General features: G+C 37.8%; 1 protein-coding gene across 1 annotated transcript in view; it reads left to right on the top strand.

Moving 5' to 3' along the window:
- Nucleotides 1–1306: 1306 nt before the first annotated feature.
- The window catches only part of itga3b (integrin, alpha 3b), a 46618-nt gene continuing 22229 nt past the window's right edge, over nt 1307–25695 (top strand). The window contains exons 1-7 of the mRNA XM_088323033.1: nt 1307–1591; nt 15573–15700; nt 15777–15859; nt 19425–19674; nt 19749–19853; nt 21137–21341; nt 23741–23934. Of these exons, the coding sequence (XP_088179159.1) occupies nt 1407–1591; nt 15573–15700; nt 15777–15859; nt 19425–19674; nt 19749–19853; nt 21137–21341; nt 23741–23934 (1150 nt within the window). The 5' untranslated portion in view covers nt 1307–1406. The remainder of the gene's footprint in view (nt 1592–15572; nt 15701–15776; nt 15860–19424; nt 19675–19748; nt 19854–21136; nt 21342–23740; nt 23935–25695) is intronic.

Raw genomic sequence — 25695 nt, 5'->3', positions numbered from 1 at the left:
GAAAAAAAAGATGCGACAAAGAGAAAACAAAAGATAAAAAGGAAGAGACAAGAAAGAGAAGGAAAGAAAATTTGATTAAAAGTATGTGATAGAAAGAGTGAGAGAAGTAGAGAGAAAGACAACATGATAGAGTGAAGCCACGTGATAGAATGAAAGACAGAAACAGAGAAAGAGCAGAAGTGATAAAGAGAAAGCCCATTACAGAAAGACAGAGAAAGAGAGAAATAAAAGAAGAAAGAGCAAGAAGACGTGATAGAGAGAAGGTGCATGTCAGAAGAGAGGGAGGTAATAGGGAGAGAGAAAGAGAGAGAGAGGGTGTTACCTTAGTTTTGAAATAGTCATAGTCACTCAATGTCTTTCACAACTAGTTTCTTTGGAGAGAAAATCATAAAGGGTAAATACTATTTCTAAGAGGTGGGGTGGGTCGTATGACGTGTGATAAAAGAAAGTATGTGAAAGAATAGAGAGAAAGAGAGAGGGAATTATAGAATAAGAGAGAGATGTGATGGAGAAAGCATGTGATAGAAAAAGAGAGAGCCGGAACAAATACATAGATAGTTAGAGATAGAGATGGAGAAAGAGATTGTGAGAGAGAGAAAGAGTAAGAAACGGTTGTAATGGAAAGAGAGTGAGAAAGAGGGAGAGAAATTATGGATGGAGAGAGGAACGCTGTAACAAGAGAGGGTGGGAGAATGCATGTGGGCACGAGAGAGGGCACTATAAAGAAAAGGGCAGAGAGAGAAAAAGCACTATAGATCAAGAGCAAGATAGAGGGAGAGAGAGAAAAAGCGAATTACATCACTTAAGAGAAAGAGGGAGAGAGAGAGAAAACTTGATAGCGGGACAGAGGGAGAGAAAAGCACGTGATAGAGAGAAAACTTCAATAGAAAGCACATGATAGAGAGAGTGAGAGAGAGAGAAGGGAACGAAAGGCAGAGAAAGTGAGGGAGAAAGAGCCCGAGAGTGTGCAGTTGAGTGAGAAAGAGAGAGACAACACACATTTTAGAGAGAAATTGTGACAGAGGTTGAGAGAACGATAGAGATAGACTCTCTCTCTCTCTCTCTCTCTCTCTCTCTCTCTCTCTCTCTCTCTCTCTCTCTCTCTCTCTCTCTCTCTCTCTCTCTCTCTCTCTCTCTCTCAATCTCTCTCTCTCTCTCTGTCTCGCTCTCTCTCTCGCTCTCTCTCTCCCCCCTCTCTCTCTCTCTCTCTCCCCCCCTATCTCTCTCTCTCTCCCCTTCACCTTGTGAATAAGTGCGCTCGCAAGCGCGCGCACACACGTCGCTCGCGCACTTACTCCGTGGGGAGGTCCCTGCCTTCCTGCCTGCCTGCCTGCTTGCTTGGCCGCCTTCCGCGTCTCACCTGACGGACGGATCCCCGCTCAAATTCTCTCCCCCCCTGCAAGAAAATGTCCCCTCCTCGGCCCCTTTTGTGCACGTCCCTACTTCTTTTTCTGGTGGCCCCCCTGCCGCCGTGTGCCGCCTTCAACGTGGACGAGCGCTTCCCTCTCATCAAGGAAGCCCAAAGTGAAGGCAGTTTATTCGGCTTGTCCGTCGCCATCCACGAACAGACGCAGGGGCCCAGGAAATACCTGTAAGTCATCTTTTTGCTTTTTTTTCTATTTGGGGAGGGGGTTCGGAAACAAGTGCCACCTGCTTTCACCCGGTGGGCGGAACCGGATCCGGACTTCTGAGCCCGTACAAAAGCGGCCCCGATCCCGCTTTTTCTACAGATCTCATCCCAGCAAAAAAAAAAAAAACTTTTCTCTGCTTCAAAACTGAAGTAGCACCTGTGAAAATACAGAAAATAGAAACAGTGGTTCTCAAACTGTGGTCACCGGGGCCCCAAATGGTCTTAAGTGAGAGCTAAGGGGCCACAAATGCTTTTTAAATGTGAACATTTTTAAGGAACGTTAAAAAATAGTTTTTACAGTATCTACCTGCCTAGAATGTATAATTTTTCCACTCGATGACTCCATCTTCTGGCCTCTGTCAAGCAGCTTATGTTGCGTGTTCATTTACATACATTTTTCAGACATATCTTATAAACTATTTTTTTTCATCTTTTGGGGAAATTGGGTTGGCCTTTTCTTACTTTCACCACTTTCAGGCTACACTAACAAAAAACTGCTGTGACAAGAATAACGTCACTCTGCGATTCCCACCCCCACTGCCTCCATTTTTCTCCTACCTGATGTGCTACGGAGCTTTAACAGCTTTGCTAAAAGTAGGATAAATGCAGATAGGCGCAGTGGAAAAGAATTATAAGGGCTCTTTGAACTCAATGGGCTTGTTAACATTTAAATGAAAAGTACTCTATTTTAAGTTTTTTAAGAACACATCATACGACCACCCCACCTCTTAGAAATAGTATTTACTCTTTATGATTTTCTCTCCAAAGTAACGAGTTGTGAAAGACATTGAGTAACTATGTTTCAAAACTAAGGTAACACCTGTGAAAATAAACAAAAAAACTATGGTTCTCAAACTGTGGTCACTTGGCCCTGGAGTGGCCCGAAGTAATAGTACAGGGCCCACAAATACTTTTAAAATGTGAACATATATTAATAAGTATTTTAACACTGTGGTCAGCAACCACCAAGGTGCAGACCTCTACCAAGCTATATGTCGTTTGGTTCCGGGCCACATTATTTTTTCCTAATGAATTTTTTTTTGTTTCCCTAAAAAAACCTCAAGATTTTAAGGTAGTATATTACCATATTTGATTGATCAGTTGACAAATACCGCTGATCGCATTTGCGCAGAATTGTTTGGACACAGGAATCAAACCCGGATCGCAGCAGTGAGAGCACTGAATCCCAATCTCTAGATCACTAGGAATGTAGATGACCTAGGAAAAGACATTCAATTTTATCTCATCATCACACTACATTTACTCACAGTGCCCCAACGTTGTAAAAGAGGGTTATGGGAATTAGTTCAGCTAAAACCACATTGTGCAACATAGTACTGTGAGTAAAAAACATTTTTTACGACTTTTTTTTTCTCATTGAATTCAAATATTACACGGACAACATGAATCGTCTTGAAATATTTTATGTATAAATATTAATAAATGAATAAATAATGCTAATACAATACTAATAATACGTAAAATATATGGATGTATACATCAATATTGTGGTATAAATGATAAATATACAAATACTACGTAATAGCCCTAGGCTAAACAATAATCTGATGTATAAATTACTTTGCTTGTGACAAAAGAAATATAGACTTAAATACAAACATTTGACTTGCTATCATAATAAAAAAAAATATTTACTGATACTTATCGATACCACCAACACATAATATTCCCTCCAAATATTTGTAAAGAAATACTTGACATAATCTTTCACTTAAAATGTATAAGATTGTCATAAATGTATTATCCTATTTTCTACTATCAATTTTCTGCAGCGGATACAGAATATTGATACCTAAAACAGTCTACAAATGTGAAATTCTTTTAAAATGTATTTTAAAGAATAGCTCTTATTTTACTTCTTAGTTACTCGTTTTGAAAAGTAACAGGTTACCGGAAAATTTAAGTTGCTTTTGTCTCGAACAAGTGCCTTTTTTTTTCTCCTAAGAAATCCGATTTTGCTCGTAAGACCTTTTTTAATCCTCTTTTACGGCCTACATTGTAAATCCTCACAAATATGCTGATGCATTTTTGCTAAAGTGTAAATAAATAAATAAATAAATAAAGCAACACCTAACCTTAAAGGGACAGTATGTATTATTCGCACGAACAAATAGGCTTTTTACATTAGAGTGCAACAAAATAGTAACTATTATATTTTACAAAGCGTAAACGTACTATCATTAAGAACGCTCAAAATGTGAAATTATTACATTACTGTAAGTCACTTTAATTACTGTACTTGCCAAACTCGCAATACATAATATGTGAAAATAAAGAAAATAAAAACACATTTTTTTATCAAAATGAAATGCTTCAACTCACTTCCATGTGCACCAATTTATATTTCGATCAAACAAGACTTCCTTTGGCATAAGTGCTAAATGCTACGCCACGAGACTCCAGCGACGCACTAGTTTTGTGAAAAGTAATCTCAATAACCTTTGTATCACAAAAATAATAAATCAATAAATAATGGGGTCGATTGATTATTCGAATAAATAATCGATTAATGTATCTCAAAATAAAAACACAATCCTTCGGTTAGGATTATTCTACCTCAAAAGCGGCACGGATATATATCTCTTCCGATTAATCAATTGATTATCAATTGAAAAGGATAAATGTTTTGGGGTCAATAAATAAAAAATAAATTAAAAAATGGTAAATCAATTGGTTATTGATATGTTTATTAATCTCCTCCTGACTCGCACGGGGCACTAATACATATCCCTATGATTAATCAATTATTTATTTAAAAAATGAATTGACTAAAATCTCTGCTATGTCAGTCATATAGACTTTATCATTGGAATAATGTAAGTGCGTGAGAGTGGCTCAGAGACAAGTAGCAATCCGTGACACACTTCCTGTCCTAGCGGGAGATCATTAGCAACGTCGCTAACAGTCTTATCTCTGCCAAGAGGGACAAAGACGGGCATTAGCGCCAGAGAAATGGGCAGCAGTGTCCGAAAGACATGCCAATCGATGTGCCGTCTCTGTCGTCACTGGAGAAATGGGCCACGTGTTAGCTAGCTCACTTGTTTATGTTTTTAGAAGTGGAGAGAAAGTTGCAAGCTTCTTTGCTTTTACTTCTTAGCATGTAGCATGTTGGCAGAAACCTGTTGTAATGTTTGTTTTTAGAAATCAATGTGATGCTAATACGCTAACCATTAGTATGTTGACAAGGAGGGACCTGTGATTGTGGACTAAGTGTAGCATTTTAGCCCAAATGCTAACAGGTTAACATCATTATGTTAACATTCTTCGCAGTAAGTGCTAAAGTTACAGTTATACACATTTGTACCGACATGCTTGCATTTTGTGTGCTAATATGTAGAAGAGTACATTAATTCATTCATTATCCGCGCCGCTTATCCTCAGTAGGGTCGCAGGTGTACTGGAGCCCATCCCAGCTATCCTCTGGGAGTGGGCAGGGAACACTCTGAACTGGTTGCCAACCAGTCGCAGGGGACAGAGACAGACAACTCGTTCACTCATTCACAAACTAAGGACAATTTGGACCGGCCAATTAAGCTGACGTACATGTTTGTGGAATGTGGGAGGAAACCCACACAGGCACGAGGAGAACATGCTAACTCTGCATGTAGAGGCCACGGTAGCTGGAATTGAATTCTAGACCTCTGCACAGTGGGGCTACGTGCTAACCACCCAGCCGCCATGCCGCACTAGAACCATACAAAGAAAGATAAATAAATACGATGCTTTAAAAATTGACATGGTCCAAGGCAAATATTCTAACCGTTGGATGCTGATATGTAGAAACATGAGTGTAAAATAAAAACGATTAATTATTAATTTAACATTGTGTTGTGGTTATACCTACATCATTTAGAGCTAAAAGGTTCTATAACAACTGATACGATGGTAACATGCTAACAGCTAGCATATTTCGACCTATGCTAATATGTAGAAGCACGAGTAGAAGAATAGCCATTATTTAAAGTTGGAGGTAGAGTGCATTGTTTGAGGTGTCCCAAAGTCTCTATTAGGTATTTTTTAACAATATCCACCTGACTGACTCCCCTGCTATATTTTATACTGCACCTATCTGCTTTTATCTTATTTTTAGCAAAGCTGTTCAGGACAGAAAGCACTATGTAGGCAGAATAGGGGGTTGGGGGAGTGCCCAAGAGTGATGTAATGCTGTTTGTTTCTATTTGTTAGTGAAGAGTAAAAATTGTGAAAGTAAGAAGGGGCCTGCTTCAAGTAGAGTTCAAACAGAAACCCAAACCCCAAGAATGATGAAAAAAGAAGTGATTTCGAGCGCATCTAAGAAATGCAAATACTTGCACGCGCATCATGAATGAGCTGACCAAGGTTGTAATGATGACGCAAGTCAGGAGATAGCGGCAGCGAGTAAAAATTTCTGTATAGCTCCTGTGGTGTTTATCGCTATATAATTTAGCTGTTATGCTAAAAGTCCAATAACAATAGATGCAAAGCTAAAATGCAAACAGTGGAGATGCTAATATGTAAAAGAAAAAAGGTAGATGAATTATGTTTTGTATCAATAGCATTTGAACCTCAAATGCCAAAAGTCCTACATGCTAAAAGCTAGCATATCTTCACCTAGCAAGACAATAAACTGAATAGTGAAATGATTGAATGATAACATGCTAACTGAGCTTTGTGTGTAACCTTTCCCAGAATCATTAACCGCTTGCGAAAAATCCGACTCGCTCGAACAAGTCTCGGCACCTGTGGCGGGAATTCTTTCCTTTTTTTTCCCAATGAGTCACAGCGAGGACGGGAGCAAAAGTCAAGTCCGCTCCCACTACGGCGCAAGGCAATAAATGAAGTTGTCGGCTAGCTTGAAGCCAAAATTGAGTGTCCCCGAACGCACCAGAGGCAAAGTTCTAAAAGGCAGGTCGCTACATTTTCGTGGTTTGTTTTTTTTGGAGGCGGGAGGTGGGATTGGCCGGTCAGCTGCCCACCGATTGGCTCCCCCAGTCCTTTGACCTCTCGGTATGCCTGGAATGTATTAGCCATCTGTGCTCAGTCGCAACCTGCCGGATTTCAGGTTGGGACAAGACGCGAGACGTCAATGGGGACAATTTGTGAAAGGAAAACTGATATATTCATATCAATATATTTATAAAACTATCCATAAAAATATACATTTTCCCCGAGTCCCAAGCAGCTATGATGTCATCACTACTCGGCGACAAGTGGAGAGCTGGTTACTCCAGCTTTCTGCATGTCCTGCATTATTTTGTAGGTTTCTCGTGATACAAATGATCAGCTCTTTAGCAAGCTGTAGCCGTAAAATCGGGCCTAAATAATCCAACTAAACCCAGGACCTCTGGTATTAAAACCCGACCCAGGATGAATCTGACCGATTACCTTGATTTGAGGGCCCGAAGTGCACCCGAATTTTCATATTTTATATGTGAGGACTCGGGAGGAGATAGTGATCTACATTGTAGGCCTGACCCAAACCAGATTTCGGGTTGGACTTGGGCTTGAGATCTTACCTCTAGCAATCCTGGAGGACATGAAGCCCTCGAGGACTAACGTGCCCAGGTCTGTGAATATAAAGGTATACCTTTTGTTTTTTAAGTTTTATTCTACAAATAATTCTTAATATACAGTAAATATATGTGTGAATATTGAATAGTGGATGTTATCGCAAAAAAATAAGAAATATCATATAGGATAACTGCCCCTTTAAAGGGACTGTGTGCATTATTTAGTGCATCCTAGTGCTACAAAAAACCTTCATTCAGTAAAAACCAAAAACATTGATTTGAACGGTTGATGGATCCCTTAACCAAATGAATTGTAGGGGCAGCATTTCTTGGTGTGTTTTGGGAAAGTACAGCCCATCCCTCTTCAGGCCAACGTGCGTTTTTCCCCGGTCTCGAACTGGTGACCTTTCACGTGTTAGCCAAATGTGCTAACCACTGAAGTACCCAGCACAAATACACGAACTATCATATTAGTGGTATTTTTTATAAATATTGGTCGAGAAATTTGTATTTCTTTTACATAGCGGAAACCTATCCTAGTAGTCGTTGCCATGTTTGTCTTGCATCTTGCTGCTACGCTGTGCTCTTGGCACTGGTTTTCGTTCGCATAGGACAATACAGTGCCATCTAGTGGTCAAATATTACACAGTGTACTTTTGAGAATAAATAAATGATAATACATGGATAAAGCAACGTGTTGCAAATAAAACTGCTCTAAAAATATTAACACATTACATAATTGCATGTTAAATTATTTACTTTATTCAAATTGTAAAAAATAATGGATTGTCTTCCCTTTTAAATCGATAAAACAAAACGAAAAAAACTGCTCTTAAATCAAATCAAAATTAATCGCACTTAAAAACAATAATGGTGAGAAATAAATAAATAAATATAATTTTATATACTGTCATTTTAATAATTACATTCTTAATTGATTATTGTTTTCATATTAAGAAATGTTAAAATAGATTGATTACAAATTAGGGACTTAAAACGTTAAGAACATAAATACAGTTGAAAATGAAATCTTCAAATATGGTAGAAAGAATTCAATGCTATTGAGAAGATTGAATCATAAATAAAAATAAAAAGTTAAAAATAGAATTATTCATAAAAATGTTTACCAAAATATGTCTCAATATAAAAAAAATCGTAAAATAATGTATGCTGAGTATATTGATGTATTTATAAAGATATATACACATCAATCCTAATATAAAAATTAAAAAAACAAAAAGAAAGTTAATGTCAACAATTTTTTTGGGTGTTTTTATATATATATATATATATATATATATATATATATATACTCAATGGTAAATATCCTGGTAGATTCATTAAAATATATATTTTAATACAAGAAATGTACGCATATGAAATGAATGAGGATTGTTTGAGTATTTCTATGAAAAAAAAATAATAATAATAAAAAAAAATATATATATATATATATATATATATATATATATATATATATATATATATAAAGAAGATGAATACATTTGGCAAATCTATTGTTGTTTTGCCTGGATGCTGAAATCTATCCCAGCAGGACGTGGTGCCTCCCACTATTCTCCAAACTTTGGTTCCCTCCCCCATAAAATCCGGTGTAGGTTCTGTCCTGGGGGTGGACGGGGGTCGTCTGTCTCCAGGAAAACTTTAAAACCTCTCCCATCCATTTTTCATCTTTGACACAAAAAACGTCTTTTGTTTCTTGGAGGGGGGATACATAACATGACAAACAGCAACAACTAGAAGCCTGTATGTCAGAGGTTAGCAAACTACAGCCCGTCAGGCTTATTTTATCCGGCCCGCCAAACAAAAAAAATGTAGAAAATATGATCCTATATATAAAATGGTAATGAAAAGTATTATTGATGAAAATGTGTTGATTTGGTGACAGTTTTGGCCCCAGAGCTTCCAAATAGCTGATGTTGGCATAGACATTCTGTGTATAGACGTGTGTTCAACTTCCAAGATCTGGACAAAGAAAAAAGGAGCTCAAGAGAGCAGTTGTTATGGAGAAAAAAAAAGAAAGAAACAATATTTCTTGTGTTTGGGCATCTGTAGAAAGTGTTCCCTAGTCTAATCTCATGTTGAAGTAAGGGGGTACAAGAGAGCTTTGGTAAGACTGGACCAAGCTGTATTTTTATGGTTGTATTATAAGATTGGGGCAGACACCACTTAGAGATACTGCTGGGAGAATAGTGAATGAAAGGATACATTAAAACATAAAATAAATACTGCAGGTTAAATACTTCATTCAAATAAGTGGCAACAGCCACGCAAGGCACCTACCTGCTTATGGGGGGCATTAGGGATTCAGTGTCATGCCCAAAGACACTTTGACATATAACATGGAGCAGCCGTATAACACAGAGGTGCCAGGAATCGAACCTGTGACATCTTGATCCCAAGACGCTTTACCTCCTGAGCAGGAAATGCAATAGTGATGACTTGTTCAGTGACACATTTTATTAATCTAACACTCGCTACATTTATATTTACTTGTTATTTATAACAAGTATTTATTTTATCAACCAAGCTATTTATCCAATTCAATGGAAAACTAACATCTGAGCTGACTGTATTGCATTTAGTTTTTTAATGTATATAATCAGATTTAGTTCCTTAAAAGGGACAGAATTACTTTGCACTTATCCTGAGCTGTTCAAAACAGATTTTATTGAATGGTTTATTTATACACCCCAAAAAATGTAAATGTGTGCATGTTTGTTTATTCTTAAATATTGTCGCTATCATTTTAAAAAGACCTATCTCCATTTTTGTCATTTGTTTCTATTTCTACCAGAATGGAATGTGTAAAAATTCTGCCAAAAGCTGAAAGAACTGAAACAGGATCAGGACCCAAATGCGTGACGTTTCTCACACAAGCCTTTTATTTTACGGGAAATGGGGAGTCATGCACGTTAGGCAGCAGTCTCGCGTGGAATGATAGGAAGCCAGAGGCCGACGAGATATCGGACGGATGGGGTCGATACCGGACAGGACAGGACAGACAGGAATGATATCAAAACAGGATATCGAAATTAAACAGGACAAACTAGACGGCAATGAAACTGGAAACCGATATTAAAGAACGGGACAGACAGGATAGATATCAAAACAGGGTATCGAAATTAAACAAGACAAACTAGACGCGAACGAAACTGGAAACCAATATTAAAAAACGGGACAGACAGGATTGATATCAAAACAGGATATCAAAATTAAACAGGACAAACTAGACAGGAACAAAACTGGAAACCGATATTAAACAGGAAACAGGACCGAGTCAAAACCCACGTCTCGCGGGGCAGAGGTTCGTTGACAGACTGACCAAGGAAGAGTGAGAGCACTTAGCTTAAATAGAGCTGCAGCTGGCGCCACACCGGCGGGGCTAATTTGGCGCCATGGCATCCGTGACAAAAGCAAAAAAATAGAGATACAAAGATATAAGAACAATTTGTTTGGCCTTCATTATCATTTTGAATTGAATTAAATTGAATTGTCTTTATCATCATTTTCAACAAGATTAAATAAACACGTAATAAAAACTTCATCTCATCTCATTAGCTGCACCGCTTATCCTCGGTAGGGTAGCAGGGGTGCTGGAGCCCATCCTGTCAATCATCGGGCAGTGGGCAGGGGACACCCTGAACTGGTTGCCAGCCAATTGCAGGGCACACAGGGACAGACAACTCGCTCGGTCATTCACACCTAGGGACAATTCGGACTGGCCAATCCACCTGAAATGCATGTCTTTGGAATGTGGGAGGAAACCGGAGTGCCCGGAGGAAACCCACGCAAGCACGGGGAGAACATACAAACTCCGCACAGGAAGTCCGGTAGCTGGCTTTGAACCCACACAGGAGGTTCCCAAGAGCTTAGAACTGTGCCGCGCACGCGCTAACCACTGCGCCGCCGTGCTGCCCTAATAAAAACTTAAAAGGGTAAAATAAGATTAAGTATGTCAGGATAAATGGGCAAACGTAATTACAAGGGAGTGCTTGGAGGCGGGCCTAAGTTGTAATAACAGTGCAATGAAAAGTAGTGTGATAACACATAGAAGCACCAAAATTTCCCGACCAGCAAGGTATACATTTTTCATAGTTTTGGGCACTTGTTTAGGGTGGTGATGGCCCTTGGTAAGAAACTGTCCCTGAGCCTGTTCGTCCTTGTATTAAGGAAACCTGTAGCGCCTACCAGAGGACACCTTGTTAAAGAGGAGAAGAGTCCTTTATAATGTTGATGGCAATGTCCTCCAGAATGGGCAGAGATCAGCCAACGATTTTCTGGGCTGTGTTGATTACCCTGTAGGTCTTTTTTGTTCTGTTCCCTTACTTTTTGAGACTGTATCGGGAGATTCCAAAAATTTGTTCAATCTGTTTTTTTCCTCCCGGCCTCTTTACCAATATTTTTAACCATAATTTGCCAGAGACATCAAAAGTTATCACACCTCAGCTCTATGTCCCCTAGGTAGTGTGCCGAGTTTCTTAGCTTGATTTAAAAAAACAAAAACAACAGAGGAGCTCTAAAATCCTTTTTCTTGTAAAGAATGCAGACACTCTCACCTCTGTAGGCGTGTCTGCCGCACTAAATACAAGCTTGGTTGCCGGGCAGATTTCAACACGTCCAGCAGAACGTCAGCGGCTTTATGAGGAGGCGACGAGTTGGCGAGAACACGCTTGCTTGCACTCGGAAATAGTTGACGACCAACTTTCAATGCACGGCCAAAGTGGTGGTAAAAATTGAGAAAAAAATATAGAAAAAAATAGAATCTTTCAAAATAAAATAAGAAATGATTTGCTCATTTTGGGTTGTTTTTCCTATTTATGAAGTTTTTTTTCTCCATTTTATCCAGAAACTATTAATGTTTTGTTAAAACATAATTGTTGTATTTTCTGGACTATAAGGTGCACCCGGTTATAAAGCGCACCATCATAATAGCCTTTTGTGAAAAATGTTCACATATAAGCCGCATCTAAACTACATGAAATAAACCTGCTTTAAGAGCTAGGCTTGTATAATAAAAATCAGAAAATAATTAAACTTGTTTCATAGAACATCGAACATTTTAAAATCTGGTTTCACCAGTAAAATTAATAGATTTGGTTACAGCATGTAGTAGCATTTCATTATAATTGTGTATTTCCAATTTTTCATTCTGTATTTTCTGTTTCACATGCTGCACCTTTGGATTTATGACGAATTTGGGGATTTTAGCTCCACCTTATAGTATAGAAAGTACGGTATTTATTATTCTCAGTTTACTAGTTTTTTTGCAAAAATTTTAAAAATAATAATATTTCAAATTTTTTAAAAAGTACAATTTTCTCCCATGTAATCGTTTTAAAAAATATATATTTTAATGGTAATTACCGTATATTTATTATATATGTTTTTTTCTTTTTGCATAGTAAATAAGTAAATTTCTTCTAATGTTGACAAAATACTTAATATTTAAAATATTGCTATTTATTTATCCTCACTTTGAGTAAGCACATCGTTAAGTTTTAGAACTTTAAGAATAAGTATAGTAAAACAAAAACACTAAACGTTTATATTATTTTATATTTGTTGGCAAATAATTTTCACGTAAAGTTTTTTATTTTGGGCAGCACGGCGGCGCAGTGGTTAGCGCTTGTGCGGCACAGTTCATGTCATGGGAACCTGTCGTGGGTTCAAATCCAGCTCCAGACTTTCTGTGCGGAGTTTGTATGTTCATCCCGTGCTTGCGTGGGTTTCCTCCGGGCACTCCGGTTTCCTCCCACATTCCAAAAACATGCATTTCAGGTGAATTGGCCGGTCCAAATTGTCCCTAGGTGTGAATGAGCGAATGAGTTGTCTGTCCCCGTGTGCCCTGCGATTGGCTGGCAACCAGTTCAGGGTGTCCCCTGCCCACTGCCCGAAGATGGCTGGGATGGGCTCCAGCCCCCCCGCGACCCTAATGAGGATAAGCGATACGGCTAATGAGATGAGTTTTTTATTTTATTATATTGGTAATATTTTTTTTACTCGGCTTTTTGCATAGTATATAATAATTCAACACTTGACTGTATTTTCGAACTTGATATTTGTAAATTTTTTTTTCATTTTTAAGTCGCCTTTGTACCTTATAAGATATATTTTTACAAATGAAATGTTATGTAATGTTTGTGAAATATTAAAAAATAAGAGAGGATAAACCTTTTGGAAAATAAATGAATACATAATCAAATATTAATAAATATGCCCTAAAAGTACACATAAAGATTGACACAAAATTATAGTAAAATAAGACAAATAATCCGTTTGATTTTACAATTATCATTTTTTTTGTTATATTTTTAATGTTGACAAAATATTAATCAAATATCAATGTCACTTTACTGTATCCTGCAAGCACTTTAGAGAAAAATCAAGATAAAAAGGGTCACGAAAATATCGTAAAATAAGAAAAAAAAAAACTCTGATATGATAATATTTCTTGATATTTCAACAAATATACATAATGTATTTTCTTTTTAAAATATGATTTTATTCTCCATATACTTTTAATTTTCTAACTTGCATTTTTTTTGTAGTAATCATCTTATGTTGATTAATTATTGATATTGTTTCTCATATTTATACTAGTGTACTTTTATATTTTGTACTATTTGCATTGTAAGAAAAAAGACAAAAAAAGAAAAAACAATAAATACATGGTAAAATAATACTTTGGAGAAACACCAGTGAAATAACAATAATAATATTAAAGAAAACCAATAATTTGTACAAATAAATGGCTTAAATAGCTAGAAAGTTATCCAGATATTTACCTAGCTAGTTACTAGTACTGTTTATGCTTGTGTGTCAAAATAGCTAGCTACAAGATTTGCTATGTTGTAAGATTATTATATAGCTGACCTAATTGTTTGCTAGCAGTTCTAGGAACTTTTTTAGAGAGTTTATTGTTTTTTAATGTTATATTATTTGTTTTGAATCATAAATTAATTATTTTGATATCTGCTGTTTTACCAGCATTAATTTATTTTCTTACTAATTGTATCTGGATCAAATTCATTGCCACGGCGGAAAAAATGTTGCAAATATTGGAATTCGTCTGTAAAAGTTTCTCTTACTTTTTGTCCACCATAAACAGGTTTGTCCCACCTTTCTCCTACAAGCGCAGATAATAAATCTAGCGCTGACAGCCGATTGTGTGTCCGAGCCTTAATCTTACCACTTCAAAGGTCACCGCGTTGAAAGATGTCGTTGTGGGCCGTGTCCACACGCACAAAAAAACCCAAAGAAAAACATGGTCCGCTAACAGCTATCTAACGTGTGTAGGGCTAGCTTGTGTTGTTGCTCGGCTTTGAAACCGATTCAATGTCTTGATACTGTTTTTTTTAGTATAAGAAGACTATGTTTATTCTGTTAGCTTGGTATCCAGCTGGCTAGCTTATATTTTTTCATCTATTTAGCAACATAGTTAACTACAATATTTGCTATGTTTTTTTACAATACAGCTGACAGCATAACTAGCTAAGTAGCTATCTGTGTTATGATGCTATCTAGCGATCCACATGGTTAGCTAAACAAGGCTACCTTCCTTGCTACTATCTATATATCTTTTGGCTATGAATCATATAGATTGCTACCTTGACGTTTAAAAACATATATTTAATGTAAAGATGACCTAAAGTCTTTGAAAACAATCTTTGTCCCAAATTTCCATACACTGTATGTGTATAACTTTTTCATTATGAGCAACAGATATATCAAAATTACGTTTTCAATTTCAATAGTTTTCTTTTCCCACACTAAACAAAATAATGCAAAGAAGACTGCATGGCTACATAGACATACTAAGGGAGCTAGCTATCTCGCTGGCTACATTATAAGCTAAATCAGATTATAATTTTTAAAGTTACATAATTATTACAAAATAATCATCTGACATCTATCATCTATATGGCTCTAATTGTAGCAATGTAACATCCAATTTGGTTATGTACTTAGAGTCCTAGCATGGACATAGCTATCTAGGCATAGCTAACTGTATAACTAGGTATATGTAGCTATAGAGCTACACATTGCACTTAGTTACCTCGATAATAATCATCTAGCACATTCCTAAATGTGTCTATAAATCTGTAGCTATAAAGCGAGCAGTAGAGCAATCTAGCTACCAAGCTAGTAATGTCGTTAGCTTTCCAGCATAGATCGCTATAAAGGCCTAGATGACTATAGGGAAAGCTATAGTGTCTAGATTACTTCTGTATTACTAAATATCAAAATGTTGGTATTAATTAGTGTATAATTCTGGTAATTTATCCAAGCTAGTTATGTTTTTAGCTTGTAAATCTAGACAGCTAGCTAAATAGAGTAATAAACTGTTGTATGTATGCTAAGATTAATCCTATAAATATATGGATTTCTGTCTTTTTGTAACCCATATGCAGTCTTTTGGTCGGAGCTCCAAAAGAAAAAGCTTTCCCGACCGTCAACGTCTCAGAAACGGGCGCCGTTTATTCCTGCCCGGTCACCGCTGATGTCTCGGATTGTTCCCGAATGGACCTAGTCAGCAGCGGTGAGTCCCCCGCTCGAAAAAATATTTCTCACGGCAACTATCCTGACGCGTTATTTTCTTTTTGTTTATTTTTCAGATAATCCATCGGAGATGGTGGAGGGTATGTGGTTGGGTGTGACGGTGGCTAGCCAGAGAGGACAGCCAGACGGGCGCGTGATGGTGAGAAGGACGCCATATTTGTAGTCATTTGATTGTGTCTCCACGCTTGCGTTTTTTGAAAGCGCTGTAGCGATACTGGGAGATTAATTAAAGTGTCCATTAGCATAAGAAGCTTGCACTTTTGGGAAAAAAAGGCAAAGATCCAAAGCAATGTGAGACTGGGTGACATTTAACTGAACCACTTAAACCCTTTTTGCATTCATTTATACCACTCGATTTGCAAAAGTACGGCTCACAGCTAGCTCAGCTGAAGGTTTCAGTTGTCAGAGGCAAGGATAATTACTAAAACTAATAAGTGAAATAAAGTAAGATAGCTAAAAGTGGGATTATGCAAATGGAGACAGAATTCCCGGTGTTGGGCACGTTACTTTAAAAAAGTAATTAGTTATAATTACTCACTATTTCTTCCAAAAAGTAACCGAGTTAGTCACTGAGTTACTCAATAGTAAAAGTAACTAGTTACCAGGGAAAGTCACTATATTCAGTAATTTAAAAAAAGTGTGTGTCAAAGGATTTAAAATTTGCTGAGCAGTATTTGAGTTTGTTTAATTGAGAAGACATGTAGTTGTGTTATGGTTGAAATACACTATTGCACCTCACCAGCAACAGATTAAGCCTGCAGTTAAAGTGCAACGAAAATAATAAAGTGAGTTTAACAAAAATTATATCGAGCTCTCACAACCCGAGACCACTGGTCAAGTAGACATAGCCCACTGTACTTCAAGTATTATTTTACAGCAAAAGTCAATTGTAAAACATAATGAACTGAGCTTCACCTTATGGAATAAATCACAATCTATAGTCTGACAACTGCTCAAGTAGACATATGCTACTGTACTTCAAGTATTTTCACACAACACAAGTTAAAAGTTCAACAATAATAAGTTAAGCAAAACCTCTCAAAATCTGAGAAAACTGGTCAAGTAGAAATAGGCAACTGCACTTCAACTATTTTCTCAACAACAAAAGCTGACAGTAAAACAATATAAAAAGACTATCCGATTCCTCTCTTTACCTCTCTCACTCCCTCCAACTCTGTACTCTCCCTCTCTCTAGCCCTTTCATTCTCTCTTTCTATGATAGCTGACAAGGCTTCTCACAGTAAGAAGAGAGTTTTGGAGCAATTAGCCTTTAAAGATGCAGGAACCATTGAGAAAGAATCCTACACGAGTTCCCCCAAATAACATGTTAAGTATTGAATTAGTGATTTTAATAGTGCTCATACTCGTGATATTACAATAGAACGGTTATGTCATCACGCACGTATTGTTTTGTGTTATTGTCGATGGCTGCCGTGTTAAGTTGATTGAGATTTGGTTCACGTTCGAGTGTTGTTAGTGATTAAATATGCCAAAAGGCTAACCGAGGATGTAGTGCTTATCTATAGAGATTTCTACGAGACACAATAACACGTTTTACACCAATTTATATGACCTGGTCTGCAAAGTCGCTGTTCAGAAACCCATTTTGCACTAAATTATAACACTAAGTCTGTGACGTTGCCATAAAAAACATCTAGCACCAAATTATACAACCTGCTCTGCGAAGTTACCACATAAAATCATTTTGCACCAATTTATAATACCTACTTTGGAAACTTTTCACTCACTAACCAGTTTTGCACCAATTTTTACCACCAAGTGTGCGAAGTTGCTATTCACAAATCCATTTTGCAACAATTTTTATCACCTGGTTTCCAAAGCCACCGTTCTCAAACTGTGTTTGCAACAGTTTATACAACCCGGTCTGCAGAGTTCCTATTCACCAACCCATTTTTCACCAACTTATACCACCTAGTCTGCAAATTTTCCATTTACAAAGCAATTTATACCCCTTGGTCTGCAAAGCTGCCTTTTACGTGTTTGGCACCAATTTATACAACCTGGTCTAGTCAAGTCAAGTTATATTTATTTGTATAGCCCTTTATCGCAAACAGTCTGAAAGAGCTGTACAGAGCACAACAACAACAAAAGAAATAACTAGTAAAATTTAACATCAGCTATATACAATTTTTGCACGGCACCATTTAAAACATAACCAATGCAACCCTTAATCCTGTGATGGAATCGCACAGCATATTCTTTCTGTGCTTGAAATTCTGCATAGTTCCTATTCACAAACCCATTTTGCACCAATTTCTGCCACTTGGTTTATAAAGCTGCAGCTAAAGGTTTTTGCACCAATGTATACCACCTTATCTGCAAATCTGCCACCCCAAATCCTTTTTTGCACCAAATTATATCAGGGGGTCTGCAAAGTTCCTATTCACCAACCACTTTTTCACAATTTATACCTCTTAGTCTGCAAAGCCGCCTCTCACAGTTTCTGCACCGATTAATACCACCATGCCTACAAATCTGCCACCCTAAACCTTTCAGAACCCGAAGAGACGGTGGACCCAGACGCGTAACGTTTTCACACAAGCTTTATTTTACGGGAACGAGGCTCTCATTTGCGGGAACACAAACGGCAGCGATCGCTGGGCGGAAGAGATCGAAACGGGACAGGACAGACGGGATTGATACCAGATACTGGATACACGAGCAAATACCGGACAGGCCGGGACAGACGGGATCGATACCGGATACTGGACACAACAGCAAGAAACCAGACAGGACGGGACAGACGGGATCGATACCGGATACTGGTTACACGAGTAGGATACCGGACAGGACAAGACAGACGGGATTGATAAACGAGCAAGACACCGGACAGGACGAGACAGACGGGATTGATACCGGATACTGGATACACGAGCAAGATACCGGACAGGGCAGGGCAGACAGAATCGATACCGGATACTGGAGCAAGATACCGGACAGGACGTGACAGACAGGATTGATACTGAAGCAAGATACCGCAAAGGACGAGACAGACGGGATCGATACTGGATACTGGAAACTGAAGCAAGATACCGGACAGGACGAGACAGGCGGGATCGATACCGGAGACTAGAGCAAGATACCGGACAGGACGAGACAGGCGGGATCGATACCGGATACTAAAGCAAGATACCAGACAGGACGAGACAGGTGGGATCGATACCGGATACTGAAGAATGGAGCAAGATACCGGACAGAATAAGACAGACGGATCCATACCGGATACTGGAGACTGGAGCAAGATACCGGACAGGACGAGACAGGCGGGATCGGTACTGGATACACGAGCAGGATACTGGACAGAGTCAAAATACAAGTCTTGCAAGTGCAGAGGTTCATCGATGGACTGACAAGGAGTGAATGAGAGCACTGAGTTTAAATAGAAGGGAAGTCAATCAGGCAACAAGCGGCAGCTGGCGCGAAACCGGCGCGCCCAAATGAGGGCAATGGGCAACCGTGACAAAACCCCTTTGTGCGCCAATTTGTACCAGGGGGTTTGCAAATTTGCCACTCACAAACTCGTTTTGCACCAATATATACCATCTAGTCGCATTAGGGAGCGTAAGAAATGTTCACCGTTTGGAAAAAAACTGCAACGGTATAGGGATCTCAGGTTTATCTTTAAAAGCTAAGAGAAAAAGACCAAAGTATATGGATTGTGGTGTTTTTTGTTGTGGGGGCAGGCGTGCGGCCATCGCTACGTGCGTCTCCTCGGAAGCGGCGATGAGCAACAGCGCCGAATGATCGGCAAATGTTACGTTCGGAGCAACAATTTGAGCTTGGACACCAACGACGACTGGCAGACGTTCCCCTACGAGGTGTGCGACCCAAACTACGACATGAGGGACGAGGGCATGTGCAATGTGGGCGTGGCCGGAGGCATAACCCAAAATGAGATCTTCCTGGGCAGCCCTGGCAGCTACTCCTGGCAAGGTGCGGCTCGTACATTGTCGACCATTTTGTTTTCTTCATAAAAGTGTCCATTTTCATTTTTTCGTTCCGCACAGGAAACGTACACATCATCTGGAGGAATCCCGACCCAAATTTTTCTTGGGAATCGGATAAAAAGGATATCGGCTCGCTTAAAAAACAACATAAGCTCTACTACATGGGTAAATATCGCTTTACGATTCATAAAATCTCTATTTTTTACAATATAATCCTTATTTTGGGGGGCATTTTAATCCAATTTTGGCAGTTTACAATTAATTTGTTTGACTTCATAACAGAGTACTAGATCTTTTATTTTGAAATAGCAAAGACAACACCTAGCGTTTTTTCCCCTTTTTTGGTTGGATATCTGTAAATAACTATCACAAACTTTACTTTAAAAAAGAGAAGAAAACACTTAACTTCCTTTTGGTTTTGACACCCTTAACTAATTCTCACAAACTTTATTTTGAAATAGCGAAGAATACGTCAATCCCGTTCTTTTGTTTCAATATAACTAATGATCACAAATTTTTAAGTATTTTAAAGTAGCCTCTTTTTTGCTTCTATGATAACTTAAACCTGTTATCAGAAATTTTATTTTAAAATAGCGAAGAAAACACTGATCCTCTTTTTGTTAAATAATTCTTACTAATTGTCTCTACTTTTTTTAATTTAATATTTAATATTTTTTAAATAGTGAAGGAAAAATATAACCATATATGATTTATCACAACTTTTCTTTTTAAATAGCAAAGCTAATGCTAAGCCCTCTTTGTGTTTCAATAATGATAACTAATTATCACACATCACATTTATTTCGTAATAGCCAAGAAAACACGTAGCCCATTTTCCGTTTTGATAACTATACCTAACTATACTAACTTTTATTTTGAAATAGCAAAGAAAACACAAACCCCTCTATATGTTTTGATAACAATGTCTTATCATTATTGAAGCTTTTATTTTGAAACTGTGAAGGAAACCATATGCCCCTTTTTTTGTCTAGAAAAGTGATTATCACAGGTTTTCTTTTGAAATACTAAAGAAAACACATATACAACGTGTTTCCCGGGCACCATGGTACCCCTGAGGACAGCTGTGTTTGCAGACCGTTTTTGAAAATAGCTTACCTGTGCTGGGTCATTGTGATTTTCTAGCGAAATGATTTTTTAGTGGTTGACTGAGTCTATTTAACCCTACTTCCGATCATTACCCTGGTAATAACATAGTTACGACACAGTAATAACATAATAAGGTGTTATTTTAGAATCGCATAATCAAACTGGCTACCTGTTGCGCCAATTAGGAACAAAAACGGGGACCATCGTACTAAGCCCTTTTTTGTTTATATAACTCTAATAATACTAGTTTTTATTTTGAAATGCCAAGAAAACACAGCCCCATTTTTGTTTCGATAACTATGGCAACTTTTATCGTGACATCCACTCGCGGTGATTTTCAGGTTACTCGGTCCTGAAAGAGAAGCGTCTCCTGAGCCAGACGGACGACACGGTGGTGACGGGTTCTCCCAGGTTCGAGTCCAAAGGTGCGGTGGTTCTGGCGCTCGGTACCGATACCAAGATCCAAATGGAGCTGATTGTCCCCGGGGAGCAAGTAGGCTCTTATTTTGGAAGCAGCATCGCCGTCGCCGACCTCAACAACGACAAGTATGTCTGCGTTTTTGTCCGAATTAAAAACAATATTTTTCACTTACTGTTGTTTTCTTGACAACGCTACTTTTCAGCTTTTTTTTTTTGTACTTTTAATTATTCTTGACAAATGTTTTGTTCCTGTTCATACTCTTGTATTTTTCCAAACTCAGTATTCATTAGCACTTTTTCATACTTTTCAGTTTGTTTCCCATGCATATCTCTAAATTTTCGCTACTTTTGAATACTTACTATTTTACTATTTCTTCATACTTTTCACTACTTTTCCACTATTTTTCAGTTTTTTTTAATACTGTTGAGTACCTTTGCAAACGTTTTAATACGCTTCAGTACTGTCAGAACCAGAACGGAAACAGGACCCACTCACGTAACGTTTCTCACAGTTTTATTGGGAAGAAGGGAAAGGAGTGCACACACGATCCGGTGATCGTCGGTTGCGGGGAGCTGGTCACTCTGAACGCGGAAGTGGGACTTCCGTGGCGAGCGATGGCAGTGTCAGGAAAGGAAAAAAACGGGTCAGTAGCCGGGATAGAAGAGCAAAAACGTGTTCGGGATCGGAAACAAGTCGAAAGCCAGGAGGGGAGAGTAGACGTGGTCGAAATAGAAAACGGATCATTTTTTCGGGATGGGAGAACAGACGTGATCGAGATCAAAACAGATCGTAACGGGAGACAAACAGGAGCAAAAAACAGGGCATGCGAAAGAGGGCTTGCTGTGTGAAAACAGAGATATGCAGACGGAGCGACAAAAGGGGACTGACTTTAAATACTGACAGGGAGCCAATCTGTCAACAAGCTGCAGCTGGCGCCACACGGGCGGGGCCATTCAGGCGCCATGGCAACCATGACACACGGGTGGGGCCAATTGGGCGCCATGGCAACCGTGACAAGTACTTGTTGGCACCTTCACATACTTTTTGGAATCGTCACGTTTCTTTTTTTTCCACTACTTTTCATTACTTGTATATTATTTTCAGGACTTTTCCTATATGTTTCACTATTTTGTGCTACTTTTCGGTATTTTTTTAAACTTATCACCATTTCTCACTAATTTTCTGTAGTTTTTTTTTTTACTTTTAGGTGCTTTTCAGTACTTTTAACATACCTTTCACTATTTTTACTACTTTTTTCCACACTTTTCACAATTTCTCAGTATTTTTTATCTTACATTTTACTATTGGTCAGAGCTTTTCAGTATTTTTTCATACTTTTCAGTACCTTAATATTTTCAGTACTTTGTACATACTTTTCAGCACTTGTTAGTCTTTTGCATACTTTTGACTACATTTAACTACTTTTAAGTACTTTTTACATACCTAAGTACTTATTTCGACTTTTTAGAACTTGTCAGTACGTTTTCCTTAAAATTCACTAATTTTTATTACTTTTCTCCACTTTTCATGACCTTTTCATGGTTTACAGTACTTTTCATTACATTTTGGTCGTTTTCCCCATACTTTTCACTAATTTTCAGTACTTTTTTCTTAGGTTTCATTATTTTTATTACTTTTTCCACATATCCATTTTCACTTTTTTTCCCCACTATTTTTGTAGTTTATGTTACTTTTCACTATTTGTCACTAATTTTCAGTATTTTCATACTTATCTATACTTTCCAGTGCTTTTGCTATATGTTTCTCTGTTGGCACTACATTTTTAGTATTTTTCCATACTTTTCTCTATATTTAACTACTTTGTGTACTTTTGCATACATTTCACTATTTTTCACAATTGTTAAGTTCTTTTTTCAGTATTTTAACTATTTTTCAGTACATTTATTGTATTTTTTAGTATTTTTCAATACTTTTTCACACGTTTTACTATTTTCAGTACTTATCAGCCGTTTTCGGTGTTTCATTCTTTTAGAACTATTTTCGGTACTTTTTCCACATGTTTCACTGTTTTGACCACTTTTCAATCAATTTCTTATACTTTTCAGTATTGTACAATATTTTTCCAATATTTTTACTATTTGCAGTACTTCTCAGCAATTATCAGTGTTTCATACTTTTCAGTGCTTTTCAGTACTTTTCCATGTTTTTCGCCACATCCGAACGTAATTGTTTCCTATCCAGGGCTTTTACAGGAGTTCTTTTATTGTTATTTTCTATCTAATCTAAATCGAATCCAAACGACTTTACAAATCCCGATTTGTGCGTGTGTGTATTCGTATGTGACTTATACGCTTTGAAACAGCTGTACAGATTTTTGTGAAAATGAACACAGATGTACTTTAGGCGTCTGGGACTGTCTTTAGCAAGGTTTCATGTGAAGGCACCCTTACTAAATCCCAACAATGTTGATAAACACCCGCTTTCGTGTACAACTCTTTGGTACTACATGTGGCTCTTTGGCACTCACGAGTGGCTCGACTGATATGTGTTTTTTGTTTGGCAGTTGGAAGGACTTGATTGTGGGGGCCCCGTTTTACTTCGACCGCATGAAGGATGAAGGAGGAGCCGTTTACATCTACATGAACGAGAATGGATCTTTCCAAAAAGTTGCATCCGTGGTTCTCAAGGGCCCCGCATTCTCCGGCTTCGGTCACGCCGTCGCCGCCATAGGGGACGTCAACCAAGATGGATTCCAAGGTGAGCACACAAATAATACATTAACACAATTTAATAGTCATGTCAAGTCATGTTTATTTGTATAGCCCTTAATCACAACGAGTCTCAAAGGGCTGCACAGATCACAGACTATTGCAATATACAGCCTATTATTGCACCATCCCCTGATTTAAAACATATATGAGGGCAAGGAAAAACTCAAAAACCTCAACATGAGGAAAATGAAGAAACCTTGAGAAGGGACTGCACGAGGTAATCCCCCTTCCAGGATGATCAGTCTGCAATGGATGTTACATTAACAAACAATAAAATTACAAATAAATTACAAAACAATTTAAGTACAATATAAAAATAAAATATTAATTAAGTTGATTTAAAATCTGTCCTTTCATTTAAAGAAAACAATATAAAGTATGTGATTGATTATGCATTCATAAATAAATGATATTAGGATAAATATTTTGGGGGCTTGATTTAATGGTATAAACTTAATGAAAAAATACAATAAACGATCTTAAATTATTAGTTTTTTGGAAGAATGTATTGAACTTTTATTTTTGGTATTATTACAAACTTTTTATGTTTTGGTTTCTTGTAAATAATTTTAAATATCAAAAAATAAAATAGTAAATATATTTTATGCTAACCTTTACGAGAAGTTTTGGTTTAATTTCAATATATTTAGCTTTAGAAAGAATAATTTCTTTTCGAAGCAGTTGCCAATTTTGCCACTAGAGGTTACCATCGGCTCACAATAAAGTTTAGTTTGATTAATGAAAACACACTAGATAGATAGATAGATAGATAGATAGATACTTTGTTCATCCCCGAAGGGAAATTCACATTTCCAGCAGCATCCCTGAGCTGAGAACAATCGAGAACAATCGAAAATAACACGGGAGCTGCTGGAGTGGCTGCCATTCGTGACGGCGCCGGAAGAAAAGATTCAATTTGAATCATTTACAAACAAACAAACAATTGAATCATGTACAAACAAACACATCATTTAAATGTTTTAACTTTGAATTCTTTTAGTTACAGTTTATGCATTCCTATAAGAATCATCATTCTGAAAGTAATGATAAACAAAACAATGTTTTAATCTAACACACCAGCGTTTAATTATACATGGAATCGAAATGAAACAAAAAAAAACAACCTATTGTATTCGGACAAATTCAGGATGTCATGAAATTGACCTTTATCATGTGTAGTAGAAAAAAAGGAGGGGGGGGGTAATGTGAGTGTATATGGAGTGTGTCTGGCACATGGAAGGAGGGAAAGGAATTGGCTAATGGCGGAATGACTTGCGAGCGGAGTACTGACGCTCATATATTACCTAAAGGTAACAGGATCTCTGCCCTGCGACTGGCTGGCAACAACTTTAGGGTTTCCCCTGCCCACTGCCCGAAGATAGCTGGGATGGGCTCCAGCACCCCCCGCGACCCTACTGAGGATAAGCAGTGCCGATAATGGATGGATGGTAACAGGATCTCTATTTTGACAGGATTCATTTAGGATATTCATTCGTGCAGGCAATTCCGCTCAAATGAAAACAACAACAAACCAAAACAGCATGAGTTTGAATTTGAAATCGTCACCTTAGAAGCGCCGGAGATGAGGTGAAACACCATGTCTGGTCTAACAAATAGACTGATAGTGTCAACTCAATGCGCCAATCAGAACCTCCTATCAATGAAGTGCACTTAAGTGGTATCAGGTGCAATGTATAACAGAGTCGCCCTGCAGGCAGGCAAAAAGAGAACGATGCCCCGTTTTAAA

Source organism: Urocampus carinirostris, chromosome 19 (assembly GCF_059441175.1).
Source record: "Urocampus carinirostris isolate Australia breed hairy pipefish chromosome 19, RoL_Ucar_1.0, whole genome shotgun sequence".
In the NCBI taxonomy this organism is placed as follows: Eukaryota; Metazoa; Chordata; class Actinopteri; order Syngnathiformes; family Syngnathidae; genus Urocampus; species Urocampus carinirostris.
Note: the sequence above shows the minus strand (reverse complement) of the source record. Positions and strands in the feature narration are given on the sequence as shown.